General features: G+C 36.3%; 1 protein-coding gene across 1 annotated transcript in view; it reads left to right on the top strand.

The window, feature by feature from the left end:
- Nucleotides 1–20869, top strand: part of WIPI2 (WD repeat domain, phosphoinositide interacting 2) — a 29983-nt gene extending 9114 nt beyond the window's left edge. Inside the window, exons 3-12 of the mRNA XM_072597663.1 lie at nucleotides 4399–4568; nucleotides 5293–5389; nucleotides 7048–7145; nucleotides 7522–7614; nucleotides 8417–8487; nucleotides 9723–9830; nucleotides 11081–11245; nucleotides 12477–12584; nucleotides 19219–19349; nucleotides 20152–20869. Coding sequence (XP_072453764.1) covers nucleotides 4399–4568; nucleotides 5293–5389; nucleotides 7048–7145; nucleotides 7522–7614; nucleotides 8417–8487; nucleotides 9723–9830; nucleotides 11081–11245; nucleotides 12477–12584; nucleotides 19219–19349; nucleotides 20152–20267 — 1157 coding nt within the window. The 3' untranslated portion in view covers nucleotides 20268–20869. The remainder of the gene's footprint in view (nucleotides 1–4398; nucleotides 4569–5292; nucleotides 5390–7047; nucleotides 7146–7521; nucleotides 7615–8416; nucleotides 8488–9722; nucleotides 9831–11080; nucleotides 11246–12476; nucleotides 12585–19218; nucleotides 19350–20151) is intronic.
- The last annotated feature ends 1022 nt before the right edge of the window (nucleotides 20870–21891 follow it).

The raw sequence follows: 21891 nt of genomic DNA, 5'->3' as shown, positions 1-21891 counted from the left end.
AATGTCTGTGGCTTGTCTTTCTTTCAACTGTTGCAAGTATATTTCTGAGAATGGGGACTATTAAAATAAAAAATAAGTACAGCTAAATGCACAAAGCTAATTTAAAAGCTAGATTTGTTGTTTTCTTTTAATTCACTTAAACATTGTTTCCTTTGTAGAAACTAAGTTGCTTGAATCTTATTTTAAATGTGTATATGGGAATATGATGATTTAGTTAACCCCTAAGGCAAATAGTTTTGTATTTAAAGTAGTCACACAGTAGCAGAGTAAAAATCAGAATCCATCCCAGTTGGTCTAGAAGATGCCCTTTATGACTAACTTAAAGATGAGTGTGTTCCTTGCATATATTTTACTCTGAGTTCTTAATTGTTTCTGATCTAAGAAAATATTCCATATGTAAATCATCCACATCTGAATCAAATGTTTATGAACTATTTCTTTGCTTAGGAAGAAATGTAAGGTACTAAAAGGTTGCTTTGATTCTGGAGATATTTTGCAGTAAGGAATGGAACTTTCTCTCCCATCAGTTTCTTGCTTAGCTAATGAAAACTTATCAGTTGCATTCTCAGACTAACAGATACATCTAAAACCTCGAGGGAAAAAGCATTTTTGAGGGTCTTTCCTACATGACAAGCTTTATATCACACTGAAAATAGATTTAATATGTAATAATGGATTCTGTATAGGAAACTCAAATAACTTGTCTATTTCCCAAGTCTTTTACAGTGGAATAGTAGGCATTTATTTATAGCTCAAGAGCTACTGAGGGCATCTGATGAACATACATCATGATATGATGTTTATTTTTTCTCTTTCCCTGCTTCAGTATGGGAGATAATGCTTTCTTCTATAAGTAGTACCATACAAGGGAACCACCAGAGTAGAGAAACATTGTTATACCTAAAATGAAGTAGGGCCCAACTTTTTAGACAAGGAAAAACACTGTTTGATCTCTGGTAAATCTCATCCATCTGAACTGTAAAAGTAAGACTTCATATGCTTTGTATTTGAACCCCTATGTGATTAGCAAGAGGAGTAATTGACCCTGATATTTTAGTAATGTGCCATTTGGAGGAATCAGTTTGTGCTTCTCTTTCCCTTCAATTTCATTCTCTAGAATTCTGATAGTGTTGATGTTTGTTCAGTCATAGGGCATTTTAGGCACTCTGGCTGTTTGGTTTGTTTTTAGAATTAGGAAGTGATTGCTACCGCAATTGGTACAGACTGTTCATTACAGTGCATTGACAAACTGAAATATTAAAAGAACTTGTTGCACAGATGCAATAGAATTACCATCACATCTGTAACACAGGGCTACACATTGCTTTGTGTAATAAAATAGATGCCTTTCTGAAAATTTCTTGGTAGATACTGTAAATTGGTTCAGTTATATTCTAAGTATACCTGTAGGAAGATTGGGATTTGAAGAACCCCTAAGTTTTATGAATAGATTCATATTTGAAATAATCACTTATTGCAGAGTAAAAATCAAAGTCCATCCTAATTGGTCTAAAAGATCCTTGTAAGCATCAGAGATACTGATCAATTTTAAACCGTTGTTGCTTTCCACAAGTTACAAAGTTTATGATTTTACTGTAGTTCACATTGATCACCGCCTGTGTGGTCTGTACCACACACACTTTAACATATTAATTATGTACTATAATCACTATTTTTAAATATATTCAGTCATGTCTCTATAACTAGATCATAAGTTTCAGAGCAGAAACTATGGCTTATATGCTTCCCATAGCTTGTTATTGAATACATACTAGACAGCTAGTTACATTGAGTACATGTTGTTCAGTAACGTCCCGTTTACCCTATATGAAGTTTTTTTGGTGAAGATACTGGAGTGGTTTGCCATTTTCTTCTCCCATGGAATAAGGCAAACAGGTTAAGTGACTTGCCCTAGTGATTGAGTACATAGCAGCAACTTAGTATTTAATTATAGAATCATGGGACATCATTAGCCATTCTTGCTGTTTTACACTTCTACTTTGTAGTTTAAATCCAAATTATTTCCTTTAGTTCCTGAGTATGGATGATCCTTTTCTGTACTTATCTCTGGGTCATTCAGGTCAAAACTACTCTTAGTTTCTGTTGACCAAAAATGTTTAGTTTTTCTTATTTTCTGGGTATGTGATATCTTGTTCAGGTCTGTGGACTGAGACTGTTAAGTATATCCTTGGTCTTTGCTTTTCTATCAGAATGAATTTCCTAGGCTTATCCTTGACCTAGTTCATTTTCTGTCCCTCATACCAGTCTCCTAGCTCTTCTACTTGTTCCCCACATCATCTATGAACCAGCATATAGGCCATTTGCGTGCCTGGCACATTAGTATATTCACACCTACAGTTCATCTTCTGTGCTGTCCCAGCACTACTTCTTTCTCTTAAAACTGAAATATTTACATACTGAAATCTTTTCATTCCTACCATTCCTCCCTCATCCAGTCTGAAGTTCATAACAGCCCTGGATAAGTTTGAGGTGATGGTTTTTATCTTTTTATCACTGTCTTGAACTTTTCTAAGTTCATTTTTTTCTCAAATATTCTATTAACTTTATTAATGGGCACAGAGGAAACAAAAATACATGTGATAGGAGGAAATATACTTCAGAAAACATGTCACCTTTAAAGACAGAAAGGAGTCTTCTTTGAGCACTTGATGGTGGGCTAATCTGCATTTCAGCTTGCTGCTTACTGAACTTTTTCATTGTTGGTCAGGCAGATAACTGACAGTTTTGTTAGATCAGAACCAGGAACAAAAATAGGGATGGCTTTATAGAACAGAAATAAAGCAGTTTGTGAGTGCTTCACTTAAATGAAATGGAGGCCAGTTTTTAGTATGCAGTTACTTACGTAGGAAGACTGAGGACCTCTCTCCATTTATATCCACACTCCTTATGTTAAAGATTTCATAGCTTCATTCAATGTTATTTATCCCCAAAGCTCCACAGAAACAGATTCAACATTTAAGGGCTTTGGAGGAGTAGCTAGGGGAAGCTATGTTGGGTTGCTAGCACTGGAATTTCAGATAGTTCTGATCATATACTGGGAGAATTGAGTAAAAGAGAAAAATTCCAGAACTTTTCTAAGTTTCTTTCAGGACTAGAACTATGATATCTTTACCATTTTGTTTGATCTATTACATTTCTGTTTTAAACAGGACTCATATCTCTACTTTCTAAATTGTGAAGTTGTATCAAATAAGAATGTCATTTAAAAAAAATGGGTTAAATGTCATCTGACTTGTAGGTTAAATTTTTTGTGCTTCCATGATAGCGTGCATGCACGCACACACACACACCCCAGTTATAATTAGGGACGCATTCAGAATAAATTTTAACGTTTGAAGGGAGCTCAAGTCATGCAGCATCAAAAATTCATAGAAAGATCTATGGCTCAAACTCTTAATTTGCCAGTGTCCAAATTTACTGATTGAGATTGAGACCTAGAAAGGCTAGTTAGTAGAGTCAGAACCCAATCTCCCTACTTTTAGTCTAGTGCCTTATGCCCTTCTACCTGATTCAGTTTACATTCTGTTAATGTGCTTTTAGTTTTTTTCAGGATGAATTATCTATTTACAGTCCAGGGCACTTGATATTTGTATATTGTAATTTGTATATTGTAAATTGAGAAATATACAGTAAAGAATCTATGTGTCCTTTACTTTCTTCTACTTTATCTGAGAGAATACATGTTTAATTCATTTTCCTTTAGTTTTGCCTATTGACTGAAAGTTTTTATCAGAGGTATGTCTTTAAGTAAATTTTCATGATAGCATCTTGCTATTGGGATATACAGGTGGGCACAGATTTTTTTCAATCAAATGATAAAAGTAATACCACAGCATCTTAATCTTCATACTTTGATATATACTCCTTTGAAGATAGATATAAATTAAATATTTCTAAATTGGACTATATTTTAGGTGTAGGAGAGAAACTTGCCATTTTCTGTTTAAGCAAATGATTTTTCCTAATTTTATCTTTTTTGTACATCTGGGTTTGTATTTGTATAATCATCATTCATAGCAAACTCATTCTTGAGGCCCAAAATGAACAAGTCAGGAAAACCTGTCAGGAAAACAAGTCAGGCAATGGCCCTATATATTGTAGTGGATGCACACATGCTCACACACACATTGAATTCCTGAGTAGTAATGCTCTGCTATGGTGGACCTGTCCTGTGTTTATATTTCTAGGTATTTGGTCTCCTTTTAGGTTTAAGATGAGCACTTACCCAAGAAAAGTCTTTTTTGCCCCAGATAGGATAAAGGGAGTTATATCTGAATAACCTCTGACTTGAGGACTGAGTTATCTTTGAGTTTACTTGTCATGATATACACTAACATGGATTCTCCCCACTCTCTCCCTTTTGTGCTTCTATTTCAGCTGATACTGAGGATGTATGTATTGTGGAAAGATTGTTTTCCAGTAGCCTGGTGGCTATCGTCAGCCTCAAAGCTCCACGGAAGCTGAAAGTCTGCCACTTTAAGAAGGGGACTGAAATATGCAATTACAGCTATTCCAACACCATATTGGCAGTCAAATTGAATAGGCAGGTAAGTCAGCAGACTTGGAAAAATAAGAGTGAAGTGAACGTGTCCAAGGCTTTTATTTTGCTGCGTGTTTCAGTGGTTTCCCATTTCCTAGAGTGTAGTTCAAACTTCTTTATTCAAAGGCCTTCACAGTTGCCTTCATGAATCCTCTACTTCAACAAAACCAATTTATTTACTGTCTCTTAAACATACCTTGTAGTTCTCTACCTTCCTACTCTCAGCTCATCACACAGTTGTATATCCTTGTGACAATTTCTTCCACTCCTGTTTTGAACCATTATTTAGCATTTTATATACTTAAGTCTTGTCTCCCCAGCCAGTTCCTGTGTTTCTGGAGAGTAGGAACTTTAGCTCAGCCTTTTTTATATTCCTTAATGTCTTCTGTACATAAAGGAACCTTAACTTTTTCATTTGGTTTTCTGAGACTTCCCTCCACTGTGTCTCTTTGCTTAGTGAATAGATGCATTGTCAGGGAAAGGGCTGTCCCTAAGGATCCCTAAAAGCTTTCTGTTCATGGAATGGGATTGAGTGTAGGGGAAGGATTAATTGCACAGCTGGCTATAGAATAAATACTTTTGTTATTTGAGGAATCTTAAGTACTCTGAAGTACAGATGAAGTAAATATTATATAATGCTTTCAATAAAAAATGCATATTTAAATGATCCTAACATTTCAGAGTAGTCCTGGTAATCTTGTTTCTTCTTCTTTTTTTATTTCATTCTTTAGAGGTTGATAGTATGCCTAGAAGAATGTCTATACATACACAATATTCGTGATATGAAGGTACTGCATACAATCAGGGAAACTCCCCCTAACCCTGCAGGTAAATTCACTGGTAAAAAGAAAACTAATACTTTTGTATTAGTCTTTTTATTGGAAATTCAGAACACTTTAAAATATTTAGTTTCCATTATGTATCTTTGTAGTTGCCTTTCTATTATTTTAGGTAACTACAGGTAGATTTTCTAACTACATTGGATTTCTTAAGTAATTTTAAGAGGCATAATGGTTTAGTGGATATAGACACGAAATCAGGAAGATCTGAGTTCAGATCCCACCTCTCTCAGACTCAGTTTCCTCATCTATAAAGTGCTGATGACCATGTCTATTGTACCTTCCCCACTGGGTTGTTTTGAGGACCAACTGAGAATCTGTGGAAAGCCAAGTGCCTTCTAAACTGGAAAGCAATATATAAATGTTATTATCATCTTAAATTATGTGTGTAGAAATGAGGTGCATAGGCATTTGCCCTTTTGGTGGAGTAAAGATTGTGGTCTGAAAGCATTTTGCTCTCTCAACACACCCCTTCCAAAACAGCCTAAACTATCAAACTGAATTCAGGACAGGAAAGCCAATTAAAAGTCACAGTGAGTGATTTTTCCAGCTTAGGAAGACAGAAAATGAGATCTGCAGACAATGGGGTAGGCGCTGGACCAGAGCAAGCTATACCGGCAATGGTAATAACACCTGGCTAAGGCTGTAACAGCAGCATGCATGAACAGTCCAACAGTGCCTAGTTATAGTAACCAGTTCTGGATCACAGGGCATAGAGGTCATGAAGGAGCAGGGGGCCCTACCCTACCTGAGTAAAAAGAAAAAAGTTTTGAGAAAGCTCAAACCAGGAGGGCAGTGAGGATACTTGTTACTGGACCACACAATCTTGGAAGCACTGAAAACTCAAGTGAGCTACAAAAGCAGCAAAAGGTCACAAGTGACAGAAGCTCAGGCTAGATATTCCCCCTCACAGTCCCTTCCCCCCTCCATCTCCAGAGAGTGAGTAGAGCCCAGCGCTTATAAGTCTGTTGTCAAAAAATAGGCTGGAAAATGAGCAAACAGCAAAAGCAAATTGACCATAAAAAACTTCTATAGGGACAGGGAAATTTGAGACAAAATCAGAGGACAATGACTTGAAAACATCTACAAGGAAAGCCTCAAAGAAAAATGCAGATTGGGACCAAATTCAACAAGAAGTCCTGAAAGAGTTAGATTTTTTTTTTTAAACAAAAATTGATTTTAAAAATCAAGTGAGAACAAAAGTGGGAAAATTGGGGAAAGAGCAATGGAAGAAAATAGTGAAAATAGAATTAACAGCTTGGTTAAATGGGCACAAAAAAATTGAAGAAAATAACTTCTTAAACAGAATTGGCCAAATGGTAAAAGAGGTATAAAACCCTCACTTAAAAAATAACTCTTAATTTTCTTTTTTTATGGGGTGGCAGTTCAAGTTCTCACAACTGTTCATAATTTGTTAAGCACTAAAAGTGATTGTCTTAGCCTTACACTTTTGATAAATTTGAATCAATTATTCAGTTGCTTGCATTCCTCATTGTGTGGGTATCAAATGAGTAAATGTTGGAAATGAAGTAAATTGCGAAAAATTAAATACTGTCTTAATGTATTTTAAGTTGGTCTTTTAAATGAAAGAGAAAAAAATTTAAGCCTTTTTTCTTCCCTAACCATTGGTCCTCTGTATTTTCACAGGTTTGTGTGCACTGTCAATAAACAATGATAATTGTTATCTGGCTTATCCTGGGAGTGCAACTATTGGGGAAGTACAAGTCTTTGACACCATTAATTTGGTGAGGATCCTTTTTTTCAGAATACGATTGATAGGAAAGTTTTTATGTATTAGCGGAGTTTTTGGAAATTAAATTTTCTAGGTTTGTCGTAGTTAGGCTTTTTTTGCTGTTAATGTGATCTGTGAGATCTGAGGCAGCTTTTTATCTTCTGCCCTTTCATGTCTCATTGCCATATTGTTTATTCGGTTCATAGGTATCTATTGCTTTAACATTGTAGAAATCTTCAGTAAAGCAGTTTTATCCTTTAAGATACAAATTAATGTAATATATTCATCATTAGCATTTTAGCAGCAACTAATCTGTATTTCTAACATGTAACTGATGAATTAGTTTCTTGCGCAGTAACTCACATTTTATTTCTTTTTGTACTTTTCAGAGGGCTGCTAATATGATACCAGCTCATGATAGTCCTCTAGCAGCCTTGGCTTTTGATGCAAGTGGTACCAAACTTGCCACTGCTTCTGAGAAGGTAGGTCATAATTTACTGTAGGTCAGAGGATTTCATTTAAGGTTTTTGGCAATACTGTTCACATAGCCAGTCATGTTTTCATGTAAACATTGGAAAGAAAGAAAAGTCAATTGTTTTGCTATCATTGTGGTCCCTTGAATACAGTTTTAACATCTGTTGCATATTTATACAACTAAATTTAGGATTTGAGTCACATCACAGATAGGTAGAAAAGGAGGGTTTTTTTCAACCATTACATAGGCTTTGAGCTGTTAAATAGATCAGAGCAAACAACTCCTACACCTTAAATGAAATTTACTTTGTTCAAAATACTTCTCATTTATTTTTAAGCTGTCTCTTCTTACAGTGAGCCCTCAAGGGAAATATGGTTAACTATAACCTCATCCTTCTTTTCCACTGGCCCACTGGTAGAGCCTGGCTGGGAATAACCCACAATTCATATTGAGCCTCCTTTTCTTTAATTAAATTCCTATCTTTTGTTCATCTTCATTTCCTGATACATCCTTCCCTCTCCTTACCGCTTGGAGCTGTCTTTTATAACAAATTAGAAATGAGAAGAAGTTGGCAAAAACTAATATCAACTAGTCCAACAGTGATCCACATCTCAGAGTCCCCTACCACTGCAGAAGAGACAAGGTGCATTTTCAACCTTGGTCACTGTTACACAGAATTCTTTGAATTTTGAGGGATTTGAAGGTTCCTTCCCTTTACATGGTGTTATTTATGATATGTTTCCCTGCTTTCTCGTGTTTCTATTTTTCTTATTTGTTTCTTACGTTACCTATCCTTTTTCTTATCATAGGGGACTGTGATTAGAGTATTTTCCATCCCAGAAGGACAGAAAATCTTTGAGTTCCGGAGAGGAGTAAAGAGGTAATGTATTATCAGCATTTCTTGGAAATGCTTTAGGATATATTTGGATTCAGTTGTAGGTAATCTGTACCTAAAAAGTGGAAATGGGTTTAAACTGCAACTAGAGTTTAAGTTACATATGAAAAAGGATTTCCAGCAGTGGATTAAATTAACTTTAAATCTGGAATGAGTTGTGTGGCACCATATGAACCTGGAAAAGAAAATTTTGACTAGATGACCCCCACATTTCCCCTCCTAGCATAAATACGAATTTTATTAACTTGTTAACTTTCAGTTTTAACAAAAGGATTCCACTTGCTGTTGGAAAATTTTTTAAATTCTATCCACAGCACGAGCTGACCAAGAAGACTTGGTCGTGACCCACCTTTGACGTAGACTGATTATGTGACCCTGGCCTAGTTACCTAGCCTCTCAGTGCTCTAGGCAACTCTCTGAAGACTGGGCAGCTGAAAAGGTGCCAGCCTGAATTGGTTGAAAAAATTTCTCACCAGCAGCTCCCTAAATTAATGAAGCCACAGGTCTGGTCCCTATCCCACAATGTGCTAAGTAGCAGATAGTACTGTAAGTAGTCTAAATAGCAAATATACTTCCTTACAAGTTGAGAAATCTCCAAAAAGGACAATAATTTGATCTCATTTGCTTAATTAATTAGATTCAGGATTTCACTATTTCACTGAATGAATGGTTAGTACCCTCTATTAATAAGAGGGTATAAAGGTTGTATAAAGGTTTTTAATCCAGAATCTAAATTGGTTAGTTTCAGTTACAGTTCAAATTACTGGTTATAACTCTTGCACTAGAACTCTAAGTCTCCCATTCGTCAACAGTTCTGAAATAATTGACCCAAAATATGAATATCACCTCGAGTCAGTATGATGATGAGATCTTATATTATAAGAAATGGAACATAAACCTTTTGGCTTTGCTAATTATCAGTGAAAATAAATTTTTTTTGGCTAAAATTGAATCCATATATATGAGGGAGAACACTTTACATTGATACATTGAAAATTAATTCATTGTGATCGTATATTATGATTTTTTTCTTTTTACTCCCTACTTTATGAGAAAAAAAGCCAACAACGAGAAGCCCCAATACCATGTTACAGTAAATGTTTTGTCACCATAGTTATATGTAAGCAGATAATTCTTTAGTATTTACTAGTGCCCTTTCTGGTGTTTTATTAGAGGGTGGAAGACAGTTAAATTGTATCTTGATAAATTCTCCTCTCCAGGTGTGTCAGCATCTGCTCTTTAGCCTTCAGCATGGATGGAATGTTCCTCTCTGCATCCAGTAACACTGAAACAGTACACATCTTCAAACTTGAGACTGTGAAAGAGAAGTGAGTCGAAATATTAGATTTTAGAAACTACATCAGCTTGGAAATGGACTGCTTCTTATAGGAGTAGAGAATTTTAAGAGTTGATAAGGACAGATGGCACAGTGGCTAATAGTCTGGGCCTGGAGTCCGGAAGACTTGTTTGTGGTCTTTCTGGCCTCAGACCCTTGCCAACAGTATCCCTGGGCAAGTCACTTAACTTCTGTTTGCCTTAGTTTTCCTCAACTGTAAAGTGAGATTATAATAGCAATCTACTTACTGGGCTTGTTGTGAGGATCAAGTAAGATATCTACTACACAGTAGATGCTTATCCCTTGTTTCCTTCCTTTCTGTTTCCTTTCATTTTCTCCCCCTCCCCCCCAAAAAAGTTCTTTCCACATAAGTGAATGTTTAGCATTTGGTTAAACATTATCTCTTTTGACAATTCATTCCTTTTTTGGGTAGCTCCAAAAGTTTTTCCTGTAATTAAGGCTTAATTTGCTACTTTGCAATTTCCACCTCTTCTCTTTTAATTTCTGGGATAAAACAACAGACTTTGGAATCAGATGCCCCTTCTGATGCTTATGGCCTATGTGACTGCAGGCAAGTCATTTAATCTCTATGGTCCTCAGTTTTTTTCATGTGGAAAAGAAGAGAATAGAATAGATGCTAGCCTCTGAGGTCCCTTTCAGCTCATTCACATGAACAACCTTTCAAGTATGTAAAGATAGCCACCTGAATCCTTTCAATCATATGTCAGTCATGTCCTCTAGTCCTTCTCAAGCTTATTAGTATCCTTCCTAAAAGTATGATGCTTAGGGTGTTAGTATGGTATTTCCATTGTGGTTTGCTATGAAAGATAGTTTAGCTGTCAAATTAGGTTGGCCTGTGGGGTCCCTTTCTTTTAAAATGCCTCTGTAAAGTGACTTTACAATTAGGAAATAAGACATACATACACACTTATTTCCTAATATTGTGCCTGCAATTGGTATTGAAATGCATATTTTGTCTTTAAAACAAAGAAATGGCATGGTATTAAATAATTGTATATTATGTGATATGACTGAGTTGCTTAGATGACCTTTTTTCCTTCAGAGAGCATTCCATTTAACTTTAATTTTTCTTGATTTAGGAATGGGGAAGCTATTTCAAGCTTCACAGGTTAACATTGGTGAGGAAGTAGAAATTGAATTCATAAAGAATAGTATGTTTTTCTCTTCCTGAAGGATTTTTATCAGGCAAATCAAGAAAATTGACACTACTGTTTCTTTTAGACCTCAGGAGGAACCCACTACCTGGACTGGTTACTTTGGGAAAGTGCTTATGGCCTCTACTAGCTATTTGCCCTCTCAAGTAACAGAAATGTTTAACCAGGGTAGAGCATTTGCTACTGTCCGACTGCCATTCTGTGGTCACAAAAATATCTGTTCACTTGCCACGTGAGTATGGTGTTTGCATAATCTGCTTTGTAATGTTTATTGAATAGCAAAGGAGTTCCTGATCCAAGTTGTCTGAAAGAATCATGGTGCAGTTGCAGGGTTTAAATTTGCTTAATAGTTGTGTGTGTGGGTAAATAACCTTTCTCTGAGAATATTTCCTCATGTGAAATGGCTTAAAAATTATTTGTAACTACCTGTTGAGACAGGGTTTACAGTCTGCAAAAAGTAATAGAAATAATAACTCTTGGCATTATCTTACACCACTTGATAGGAACCCTTTGAGTGATAATGGAATTTTCTAATTGCATAGAGGAAAAGTATTCAAAGACTTAGTGGAACAGTAACCTTGATCTGAAAAATGTTGAAACAATGTTCTCAGGTGTATCTTGAACACACGTTGAAATTCTTTAGTTATTCATTAGTATTTATTAGTTTTTAAAATTCCAGTTGTGTTCTGAGTGCCCAGTCATGAAATGCCCTGAATATAAGTAGCTGTAGGTGAATTAAAAGATGACTTTTTACATTTTGATTATGTATTCTTTATCTCTCACTAGAGTCTGAAGGTATTTAACAGATTCCTCTTCTTTGTACTCCAAATGATTTTTTTAAATCAGCTCATTTTTATTGATGCCCTTTTTATTCACTCCTTTTCTTCATCTTTCCCCTACCTAGGATGGGATGTTACCTATCCATTGTAACAAAGATTTTTAAAGTAACCACATCATCTGTTTTTTAGCAGTTTGCCATATTCCGTCTCTGCAGTGAATGTAGGGAGATACATTTTTTTCAACTCCTCTCTGAACTACCAAGCTTGGTCATCATACTTATTCAGTATTCATTTTTGTTTTCCAGATTCCCTTCTAACAATTTCAGTTTTCAATTTCTTTATATGTGGCAAGATCAGAGTTAAAATACCCATATTTAAAGATGAGAAGTTTGAGGAGTTTTTTTTAATAGGAATTTTACAGTTTGGTTTTGGTCTCATTTGAAATCATGTTTCCTCACATAAATTGTAATTACCATTATTGAAAAAAGAAATCTTAGTTAAGAAAAGATCTTAGTTAAAAGATCCAACAGATGCCCCTCTGTTAATGTGGGAGAGCATTTTTATCTATCCAGGGTCATTTAGTAAGCTTATTGTGGTGTATTGATAAAGCTAAGCATAGTCTTCTAGCTTTGAAAGAAACATGTTGCTGGAATGCTCACTTTTAAACCATTTTCTCCTCTCTAGAATTCAGAAAATTCCTCGATTATTAGTGGGAGCTTCTGATGGATATTTATATATGTACAACCTGGATCCTCAGGAAGGAGGGGAGTGCACTCTGATGAAACAACACAAGTAAGTTTATCTAATTGATTTCTTTTTCAGGAATGGTTAGACGGGAGAAAAGTTTATCTTTCAGTTCAACAGCAGATGCTAGCATATTGTATATTTACAAGTCATTCCATTTTTTGAAAGTCTTAACACAATTTTTTAGATTTGCTGGATTTTTGCCTTTCTTAAACATCACTTTTCAGAGTAAAGCTTGATCTTATTATGGTAATGAGGTTTCTTGAGATAGGAACTGTTTTATTTTTATCTTTGTATCCTAAGAATCTAGCTGAGTTGTTGATACAGAAGGTCTTAATAAAATGCAAATTGATTTGATGTCTTGGACAGCGAAAGTGTTAAAATCATGTGCTGCACTAGTGTCATGATTTGAATTTTGTCCTTTTGCACGTAAATGCAGGAAATAATACTCTTGCCTTATTGATTCTCACTTTAAGCAAATATGAAAAATATTAGTGGAAGTTCTTAAATTTGTCTTGGATTATAAAAATTTCATTTAATTCCAGTTGTTGTACTTGGTTTTGTTTTTTTTTTTTAGCCTCTTTTCAAAGAAAAATAGGAAGAAAGCATTACCAGACTTCCCTATGCAGGGTCATTGGAGTGAATCCCCAGCAGATTCACTTCTGAGTGGCACATAACTAACAAGTTGCTCCTTTGCTCACAGGACATAGTAACTTAGGTTGGCTATTGCTGGCCTGGGCCAAGCAGGTAGCTATTTCAAATCTGGCTCTTCATCAGACTCGGATATTGTGGCTGTCAGCAGACTCTATGGACCTTCTTTTGAAGCTCCTAAGATCATAACTTGGTCTATTTCATTTCAGATTTGCTCAGATCAGGAAAGATTACATAGTGCCAATAGAAGGAGCACCACATGTTCATGTTCAACAAGATCAGTTACTGGATATCTGTACAAGGACTGATTCCATCGTGTACTTTAATTCACCAGGTCTCCATGTTGATTACTAGCAGGCAGAATCATTGCACATACGCACTCTTGATCAATTTCCCCATTACACTCTTACTCCACCCTGCCATCCTCATCTGGCTGGGATGCATTTTGAATATATTGTTCTTACCCAGAGCTGTTCTGTAGGGTACCAGAGAGGTTGTACTTTCATTTGCTTCCCTAATGTCAGATAGGAAAGTCAATGTGACAGATTTTTTTTTTTTCAAGAATCAAAAATTTTAAAATTTTTATCCTGAAGATTGTACATGATACTGTGAATATCTGTTATCTACTTTTCTTTTTTCAAGTATATAATAAATTCATTGTTTTGCTATCTTCCCTGTATGTGATTCTTCCTGGTCTTCAGTTTTGTGCATTTCAAAAATACACGTTTCGTTGACCCTCTTTTCTGGGCTCTCAGTCAGGCAGGTAGCTCTTCAGGGCTGGCTCCTCAATGGGGTCAGCTACTATGGCTGTCATCAGACTGTGCTATATACTACACTTGATGGGATTCTGGTGGCTCTTCCCACCTTTTGAAGCTTACAAGGTCATAACCTGGACCAGGGTCATCTCAGATACTCATTCACCAGTGAAAGGGCATGAAGTGGAGTTGGAACCAAAATGATAGAGGTGCAGGAATGAGTTTCTTCTCACCAAAAAATCAAACTCCTTCAAACTTCCATATATATATTCCAATAACTTAGAAGAACAGTAAACAAAAGAAGCCAGCCATAAAAAGCTGTTACAGTAGTAAGAATATTCAAGAAACAAATATGGAAAAAGAGAATGACCCCTACAAGTCCTTGAGAAAACACAGCTTGGGCACAACTAGAATGCCTAGAAGAGTTGAAGCAAATTAAGTGAAAAGATCAGAAAAAAGAATTGAAAAAGAAATTGGTTGCTCCCAGAGGTACAAAACCTTGCCCGAGCAACAAGCTTCCTGAAAATTGGAATGGACTAAATAGAAACCAGTGACTCCGTGAGATAATAAGAAATAAAAACAAATTCAAAAGACTAGCAAAAGACAAAAGGTAAAGAATCTCATAGCATGATTTGGAAAATGGATTGAGGAGAAAAAGCTTAAATCATTGGACCATCTTAATGCTGAGACCAAAAAAAGAGCCTAGACATCAAATCAGCCTAGATTTCTTAGAATCAATGGGAAAAGTGAAAGCAAAGAAACTATTAGTCACTTCCTGAAAAACTCCAAAATGAAAACTTCCAGGAACATCATAGCCAAAATTCAAATTCAAAATTTGAGTTAATGCAAGCAGCCAGAAAGACAATTCAGATACCAAGGATTCACAGGATCACATGTGATTTAGCAGCCACTACTGTAAAGGCACAGAGAACTTGGAAAATATTCTAGAAGGGAAAGGATATAGACTTGAACAAAACTGATTATGTTGCTGCCCAGGGAAAATGAACCTTGAATGGCATTAGAATTCCTGATGAAGGTGACAATTGCATGCAAATGTAGGAAGAAGGAGAAACATAAAAAGGCAAACATGAAACAATAAAAGTAAGGATCGATGACCTACATTCAAATATGGGGAAATGACACTCTGAACCCTGTCATCATTGGAGGGCATAAAGAAAATCTAATTCTTCTCAAGACCTGAAAGTGGTGTTGTTATGTCTTAATGATCTGAGGAGAATGGAAAAAGGGAAAGAAGAACACATTTGAAGGGAAGGCTGAAGAAGATAAAGGAAAATTATTTCATTTGAGTGGGAAAGTAGGCATCTATACAAATGAGGGAATAGGGAGAGTGATTGATGATCCATCTTCAAAGGAAAGAAGAATATAGGCACTTATATACACGTACAGAAGTACGTTTTATTCAACAACGGAAGAGGAGGAAAAGAGAAGGGGAAAATAAAGACAGGGACTGATTAGTTCTAAGTAAAACAAGCCCTAAGGATCTACAAAAATATGGTGCTTTTTGAGGTGGCAAAGAATGGGAATCTGAGGAAGTTTGCATAAATCAGAGAATAAACAAGTTACAGTATATAAATGGCTAAAAGTTTTCTGCTGTACCATAAGAAATAATGGAGGGGAATGGTTTAAAAAAAAAAAAAAGCTAGGAAGATAAGTGATGTAGAGTGAAGTGAGCTGAACCAGGAGAACAGTTATATACAGTGACACATAATGTGGTAAAAACAACTTTGGAGGAATAAGGAACCCTTAATTTCCTACTTGGTCATGATGAATGTTTCAGCATTATCTGAGCCATGGTACCTGCCTCCTGATAGCGAAAGAGGTGCAGAATGAAATGTATTTTTTGGATATAACCAACGGGAAAATTTTTTGCTTGATTGTATATGTTTATAATAGGTTTGGGGTTTGGTTTTATTCTTAGTTGTTGGGGTAGGGTTGGTGGGAAGATAAGAAGTTAGATTTTTCTGCTTGAGAAGAATAAAAAGGTACTCATTCACGTAGGTTCAGGAAACTGCAACCTTTTTGCAACCTAATCCCTAGTTCCCCTTTTCCTTCCTCCCCTCCAAACCTAGCCTTTCTCAACAGTGCAGGAAAAAGGAAAATATGAAATATTGTATAAAATGTGCATTGCATTAACAAGAGCAAAACAAATTCCCACATGGGCTGTGTCTGAAAGTCTCATTCTGCAACTTGAATCCATCCATCCCTTTTGTCAGGAACGTGCTTTGTCATTGGTCCTCTGTGAACAGTGGTTAGTCATTGATCAATCTTAACAAGTCATCTTTGCAGTGTTTCTAGTTTAGTTCACTGTTGACCAGGTTTCTGTGAAACCATCCTTTTAGACATTTTCTTACAAAACAATAATATTCTGTTGTATTAATACACTGTAATCTGTTTAATTGTTCTCCCATTGATGGGCAGTTAACAAATACTATGTACCTTCACTTTCATTTCTTAAGGCAAAGTTCATGGCGTAGAGCTTAATAAAGTCCCACACATAGGAAATTAGTTTCCCAATGGACAGTTTTAGCAAAGAACTTTTTGTTACATTTATCAGAAGTTACTGCTTACTTAGTCTTTAACAAGAGCTTGTCTTGGTGCTCAAAATAGCCCAAAGTCAGAAAATAAAAATTAAGATTTCTTATTATAGCCGGTAAACTGGTCCCAATGGAGCTTATAAAATTATCCTTGCAGGGTTTACTGTGGGTTACCCCTTAAGCCTCACATGACAGATTGGTTTGTGTATCAACAGCAAGTCCTGGTTCCAGTGGGGGTTGGGAAACTCTCGTCTGCTAAGGGGTGTTTCCTCTGCCCTGGTCCTACAGTCACAGGATTTAAGCCTATAAAAAATTTTTTGAGTTCTCATAAAAATATAGGACCCTAAACTTTTTCTCTAGAGACTGCTGATATCATTTGAGAATCTAAATAGATGTCTGCCCAGCAAAAACTACTGGGTTCCTGAAAAAAAAGTCTCACGTTGTCTTTATGTCTCTGTGGACCACACCAAAGTATCACCAAGAGTGTACTATGCATAATCCCAAAAGGATACCTGAAATTTCCCCAGAGGATCCATGAAAATGAGGACCATCCAAATGGGATCAGTTTTCTTTTCTTCCCATCCCCCCAACTGTACTGTTCAGAAAAAGAGAACCCTCTTAATAAATATGTACAGTTCTGCAATGACTGTGTCCAAAAAGTTTTCTCATTTTCCATTGTAAGTCCATTACCTGTCTGGAAGAATGGAGCATATGCTGCTTCATCTCAGTACACTGAAAACATGGCTTTTTCATTGCATCAAGCAGTTTTAAAGTCTTTCAAAATTGGTTTTATAAGGTTATTACATAAATTATTCTAGTTCTGCATCAGTTTCTTACCAGTTTTCTCTGTCACTTTATGGCATAGTTAAGAGTTCATTAGTTAAGTATTTAAGGACCTAATATGTGCTGAACATTAAGGTTACAAAGAAAGGCAAAAATAGTCTCTGTTGTCAAGCTCATAGTCTAATGGGACAAAATATGCAAGCAGCTACTTAGGAAGAATGTAGACAAAGTACATTGGAGATCATTTTGGAAGGAAGGCACTAAGATAAAGCAAGAATGCCAGAAGCTTCTTGGGAAAGTCCTAGATGAGATCCTACATAGTACATCCATTTGGCATTCTCCCAACTCATTCATTTTAAAAACAGACCTATGTGCAAAGCATTGGAATAAAGAATGCGGTACTGTTGCTTCATTCTCACTTTAAGCAAGGCAGCATGAAAATTAGAAATGTTCTTAAGTGTCTACAAAAATTCCATTATGGATAATTTTTTTTAAAAAGTCTTTTACAAAGGAACATTTACTGAGAAAGTTTAGCAAGATGAGTTAGAAAAACATCCTGGCACACTCTCCCTTGTCCGTGCAGAGAATGGATTCAAAATTTCAAGTGATGGTCGTCAGTCAGCAAACATTCAGCCTTGTACTAAGTGCTAGGAATACAAGTGCAAGAGGGGGGAGGTGTTTGAGGTCAGGAGGAGTGTCTTGAAGAGAGGCTAAGTCCAGGTTCTACCTTGACCTTGCTTGAAGTGAGCATGGGGCTCAGAAGAGAAGGCTAGATCAGGGGATCATCTGCACAGGGATGACAGTTAAACCCATAGGATCCGATGAGATCACAAAGAAAGATAAACTCATCTCCCTCCGCCTCCTTTGCTTCTGAGTGGGGTTGGCATTGTAATTGTACCAATGTTTCTGTGACTTAGTTGCTGGATCAAGTTCGTTGCCCCTCAGATCTCTTTCCAGATTCAGTTGAGGCAGCCACCAACAGACTCCACCAGGAATTTAGGTATCTCACTAAGGTTCTGTTCTTGGCTAACCTCATTTCTCGGTGATCTCTTTTGCTGATCTCATCTCCCATGGATTCAGTTATTACTATGGAAGTGATTCCTACATCTATATGGCCTGCATTGGTTTCTGTTATGTTGTCATCCTGCATCTAAATGCCTTCTCGAGCCAGGTGTCCTACAGGCGTCTCACCTTGTCCAAATCAAAACTCCCTTTCTCCCCCCCCCAAATTCTCCCGACTTCCACACTTCCCCTATCGCTGTAAAGGGTACCACCATCTTCTCAGTCTCTCAGGCCTTCAAGCTCATTTTCTTCAACTCCTCACTCTTACCTCACATACCCAAATATTGCCAAATCTTCATAGAATCTTTCATATATATCCTCTTATATCTTACTATTATCATCCCAGTTCAAGGCCTTATCACCCTTACCTGAACTAGAGCAATAGCCTTCTAAGTGTTTTTTAGTTGATGATATTTATTTTGCTTTTTTCATCTCCAGCATTTGTTGCGGAGTACTTGTTGACTGACTCCAGTTGGTAAGACTTCTAGATAGTGGCTTTTTTAACTTTTTGACACTCACAGGGTCATAAACTGGTCCATTCCATCTCAGATACTCATTCACCTAGGGATCTAGAAAGACCACATGAGAGATAGGTAGCATTATGCCTTCATACTCATGAGGTGACCAGGTAGGGGAGAATAATACCTAGTGGCAGGTGGATTGCTATGACTACTTTTCAATATCTCTCCATCTTAAGGCTCACAGTATTTCTTCCTTAACTTGAAAGCTTTCAGGGAAGGCATTTAGATTCTTTGCAGGAATGCTGTTGTTTAGGATATTATGTTTTATAATCTTCATTGTATTCTCCTTGTTGGTATTGGACTACATGTTATATAATTACATCTTGGCAGTTATAATTTTTCTAAATATCTCCAGGTTGGATGGTAGCATGGAGCCGGCCAATGAAATCTTAGAATCTGCATCTCATGACCGTCCATTAGTGGCTCAGACCTACAGTGCTGCTGTGACAAGAGGTGCTTATGTCCCTTCCTCACCTACGAGACATGGTAAGGAGGAGTAACAGGAACTTTCTGAATATAAATAGAAATATTTCAAATAACTGTAAAGAATAACCTGCCTGGTATGTGCTTCTACAGGTTCTTTTGTAGATTTATTGTCTCACTGAACTCTCACATTTTTATCCTGTTTTTTCTTGGGTGGAGTGGGAGTGGAATAGTAACTGCTGTCAGATATCACATAAGTAGACTTTTGGAAACCATTCTATTTTAGATTTTTCAGGTCCCAAGTTCCAATTTTTCTTATCTTTCTTTCCTCTATTTTGTTTGGTAATCTTATCAAAGTTGTCAAGACTCAGGATTTCAGTTGTTTTTTTTTTTTCAGTGTAATTTGGAGGTGTATAACACCTTGAGAGTAGTGTGTGCTCTCTCTCTCTCTCTCTCTCTCTCTCTCTCTCAGAGCACCAATTTACATCTTTAAAAGTCTGTATGACAGGAAAATAGTTTGTCTGTGGCTCTGCTATTTTCTTTTGATAGGCCAAACAGTGGAAGAGCAGTTGTGTTAACTTTTACTTATCATCTACGGGTAGTCAGTTATGACCATACCAAATACTTCCTAATTTTTAACCACACTGATAGCATTTAAGTGCATTTCATCTTTTGAGCTTTTTATCAATACCAGTACATGTTTGGAAATTTGTTTCAGTATCTTGACAGATCACATGAGATACTCAGACTTGCAGATATTTCTCAGACTATATCTAAACTTTTGACATCCTTTTTCAAGAGGCTATTGCTGAAGTTTTTATTTTTCGTTCTCTTCCAAATACTGTTTATCACTTTTTCTTTGCAGCATACACAGAGGAGCTGGGTGGTGCAGTGGGTGGTGCTTGTCTGGAAGATGAAACCAATGCACTACGATTGGATGAAGACAGTGAACATCCTCCCATGATTCTTCGGACTGACTGAACTTTAACCTGTGAACTCTAACCCCTTGAAGCAGAGAACACTGGCTTGATACTTTTTTGAGGACTCTGTGTTAAGCTGCTATGAACTTTGACGTGATTTGGGGAGACAGGATGGCAGAGACATTAAGTTGTAGCTGTAGACTAATTCTATACTATTGAGAAAATATATTGTTTTCACTTCTGTGGCTTTTAATCTTACCTGTTTTAACTTTCTTGGTTGTGTTTTTTTTTTCCATTTATTTGCCAAAATCAGCTGTTTGGTGAACCTTTTGAACCTCCTCGCTTTGCATGCATTCATGTGCCAAGCTAGCATAGGAGAAAGAAAAGCCACTTTATAACAAACTAAAGTTTGTATTTCTTTTTATACATGTATATAATAGTAAGTATATATAAAGAAAGTGTGAAGACATGATTCTTAATGCTGAGGTTAGTTCTGCACTGACAAAGGTCCAGAAAGTTTCTTATGCATGGGCTTGTCGGTATGCTTTAATGACTGACGTGTGACCTTTTAAGAGATATCCTCTTTCTTCAGTTCCCCACTCCTGGACCATTTTTTTAAAAATTTATTTTATTTTTCTTTAATTAAATTCCTCCTGAATGTTGCTCATTTGTGGGACTTCTTCTGTGGTGGACTTTTCTTTTGTTGTTGGTTTTGTTTTATGGGAGTTGAACAAAGGGAGGTCAGTTTTCAGATCAATAGCCAACTCCTTCCCTTCAGCAGATGAAATAGAAAAAGTACTTGAAAACATCTAGAGAATAAGATGGCATGTGTAGTTAAATCAGCTGTTCCTTATTTTAGATTTCAGGGTTTTGTTTTGTTTTGTTTTTTTGAATCAGCATGCTTAACTTCAAGGAGAGTGCCTATCAACTTAGTTTTCCTAGGAGAGCACAAAAAAAACTTTAGTTCAATCTGTAGCTAAGCTGTCCTCTTAATGTAACTTTACCCTTTCCATTTCTGTAAGGGCTTGATCTTTATAAGAGATTTTGAGACACAAAAATATGAGAAGAAACTATATAAAAAAGCTGCTTTAGCTAGGTTGTGTTCTGTGTACTTTTTATTTCCTAATTTTTTGAGATGTATTTAACAAACTGAGATTGTGGTTCTGCTTTTCACTACTCTGTCAGATTCCCTCTTCCTTTTTTTTTAAATGGGAGATACAGGCTGAAACATCCTGCATTACCTCAAACTCTGCATTCCAAAACAAAACACAAACCAGTTTATTTTGTGATAGAAACTAATGGTTTGAAAGATATAAATCTAACTCAGGGCTGGGCTTAAATATTGATAAATAGAAGCAAGAAAAATGTTGCTTAAACTTGTTTTTTGGTTTCACTGTTGAGTTTTGAACAGTAGGCAGGAGTGGAGGGGAGTTTGTTTTCATATTTGCTCTTTGTATCTTGGTCACTAGCTGAATTAGACCATATGTGAAGGGAAAAAATTTACAGGTGATAACCAAAGTTACCATCAGTAAATCAAATCTCTAAGTCAAAATTCTGGCTGCATGTATTGGTAAAGACAAGGAGACAAAAAGGTATGTAGGTGTAGTAAGCATCGAAATCAATAAAATGGTAAAAAAAAATGAGGACTGCCTATATTTCTCTTTAAACAAAAACTTTTGGTTGTT

This window comes from Notamacropus eugenii, chromosome 3, assembly GCF_028372415.1.
Source record: "Notamacropus eugenii isolate mMacEug1 chromosome 3, mMacEug1.pri_v2, whole genome shotgun sequence".
In the NCBI taxonomy this organism is placed as follows: Eukaryota; Metazoa; Chordata; class Mammalia; order Diprotodontia; family Macropodidae; genus Notamacropus; species Notamacropus eugenii.
The sequence above is the reverse complement of the archived record's forward strand: the minus strand, read 5'-3'. Positions and strand labels throughout refer to the sequence as shown.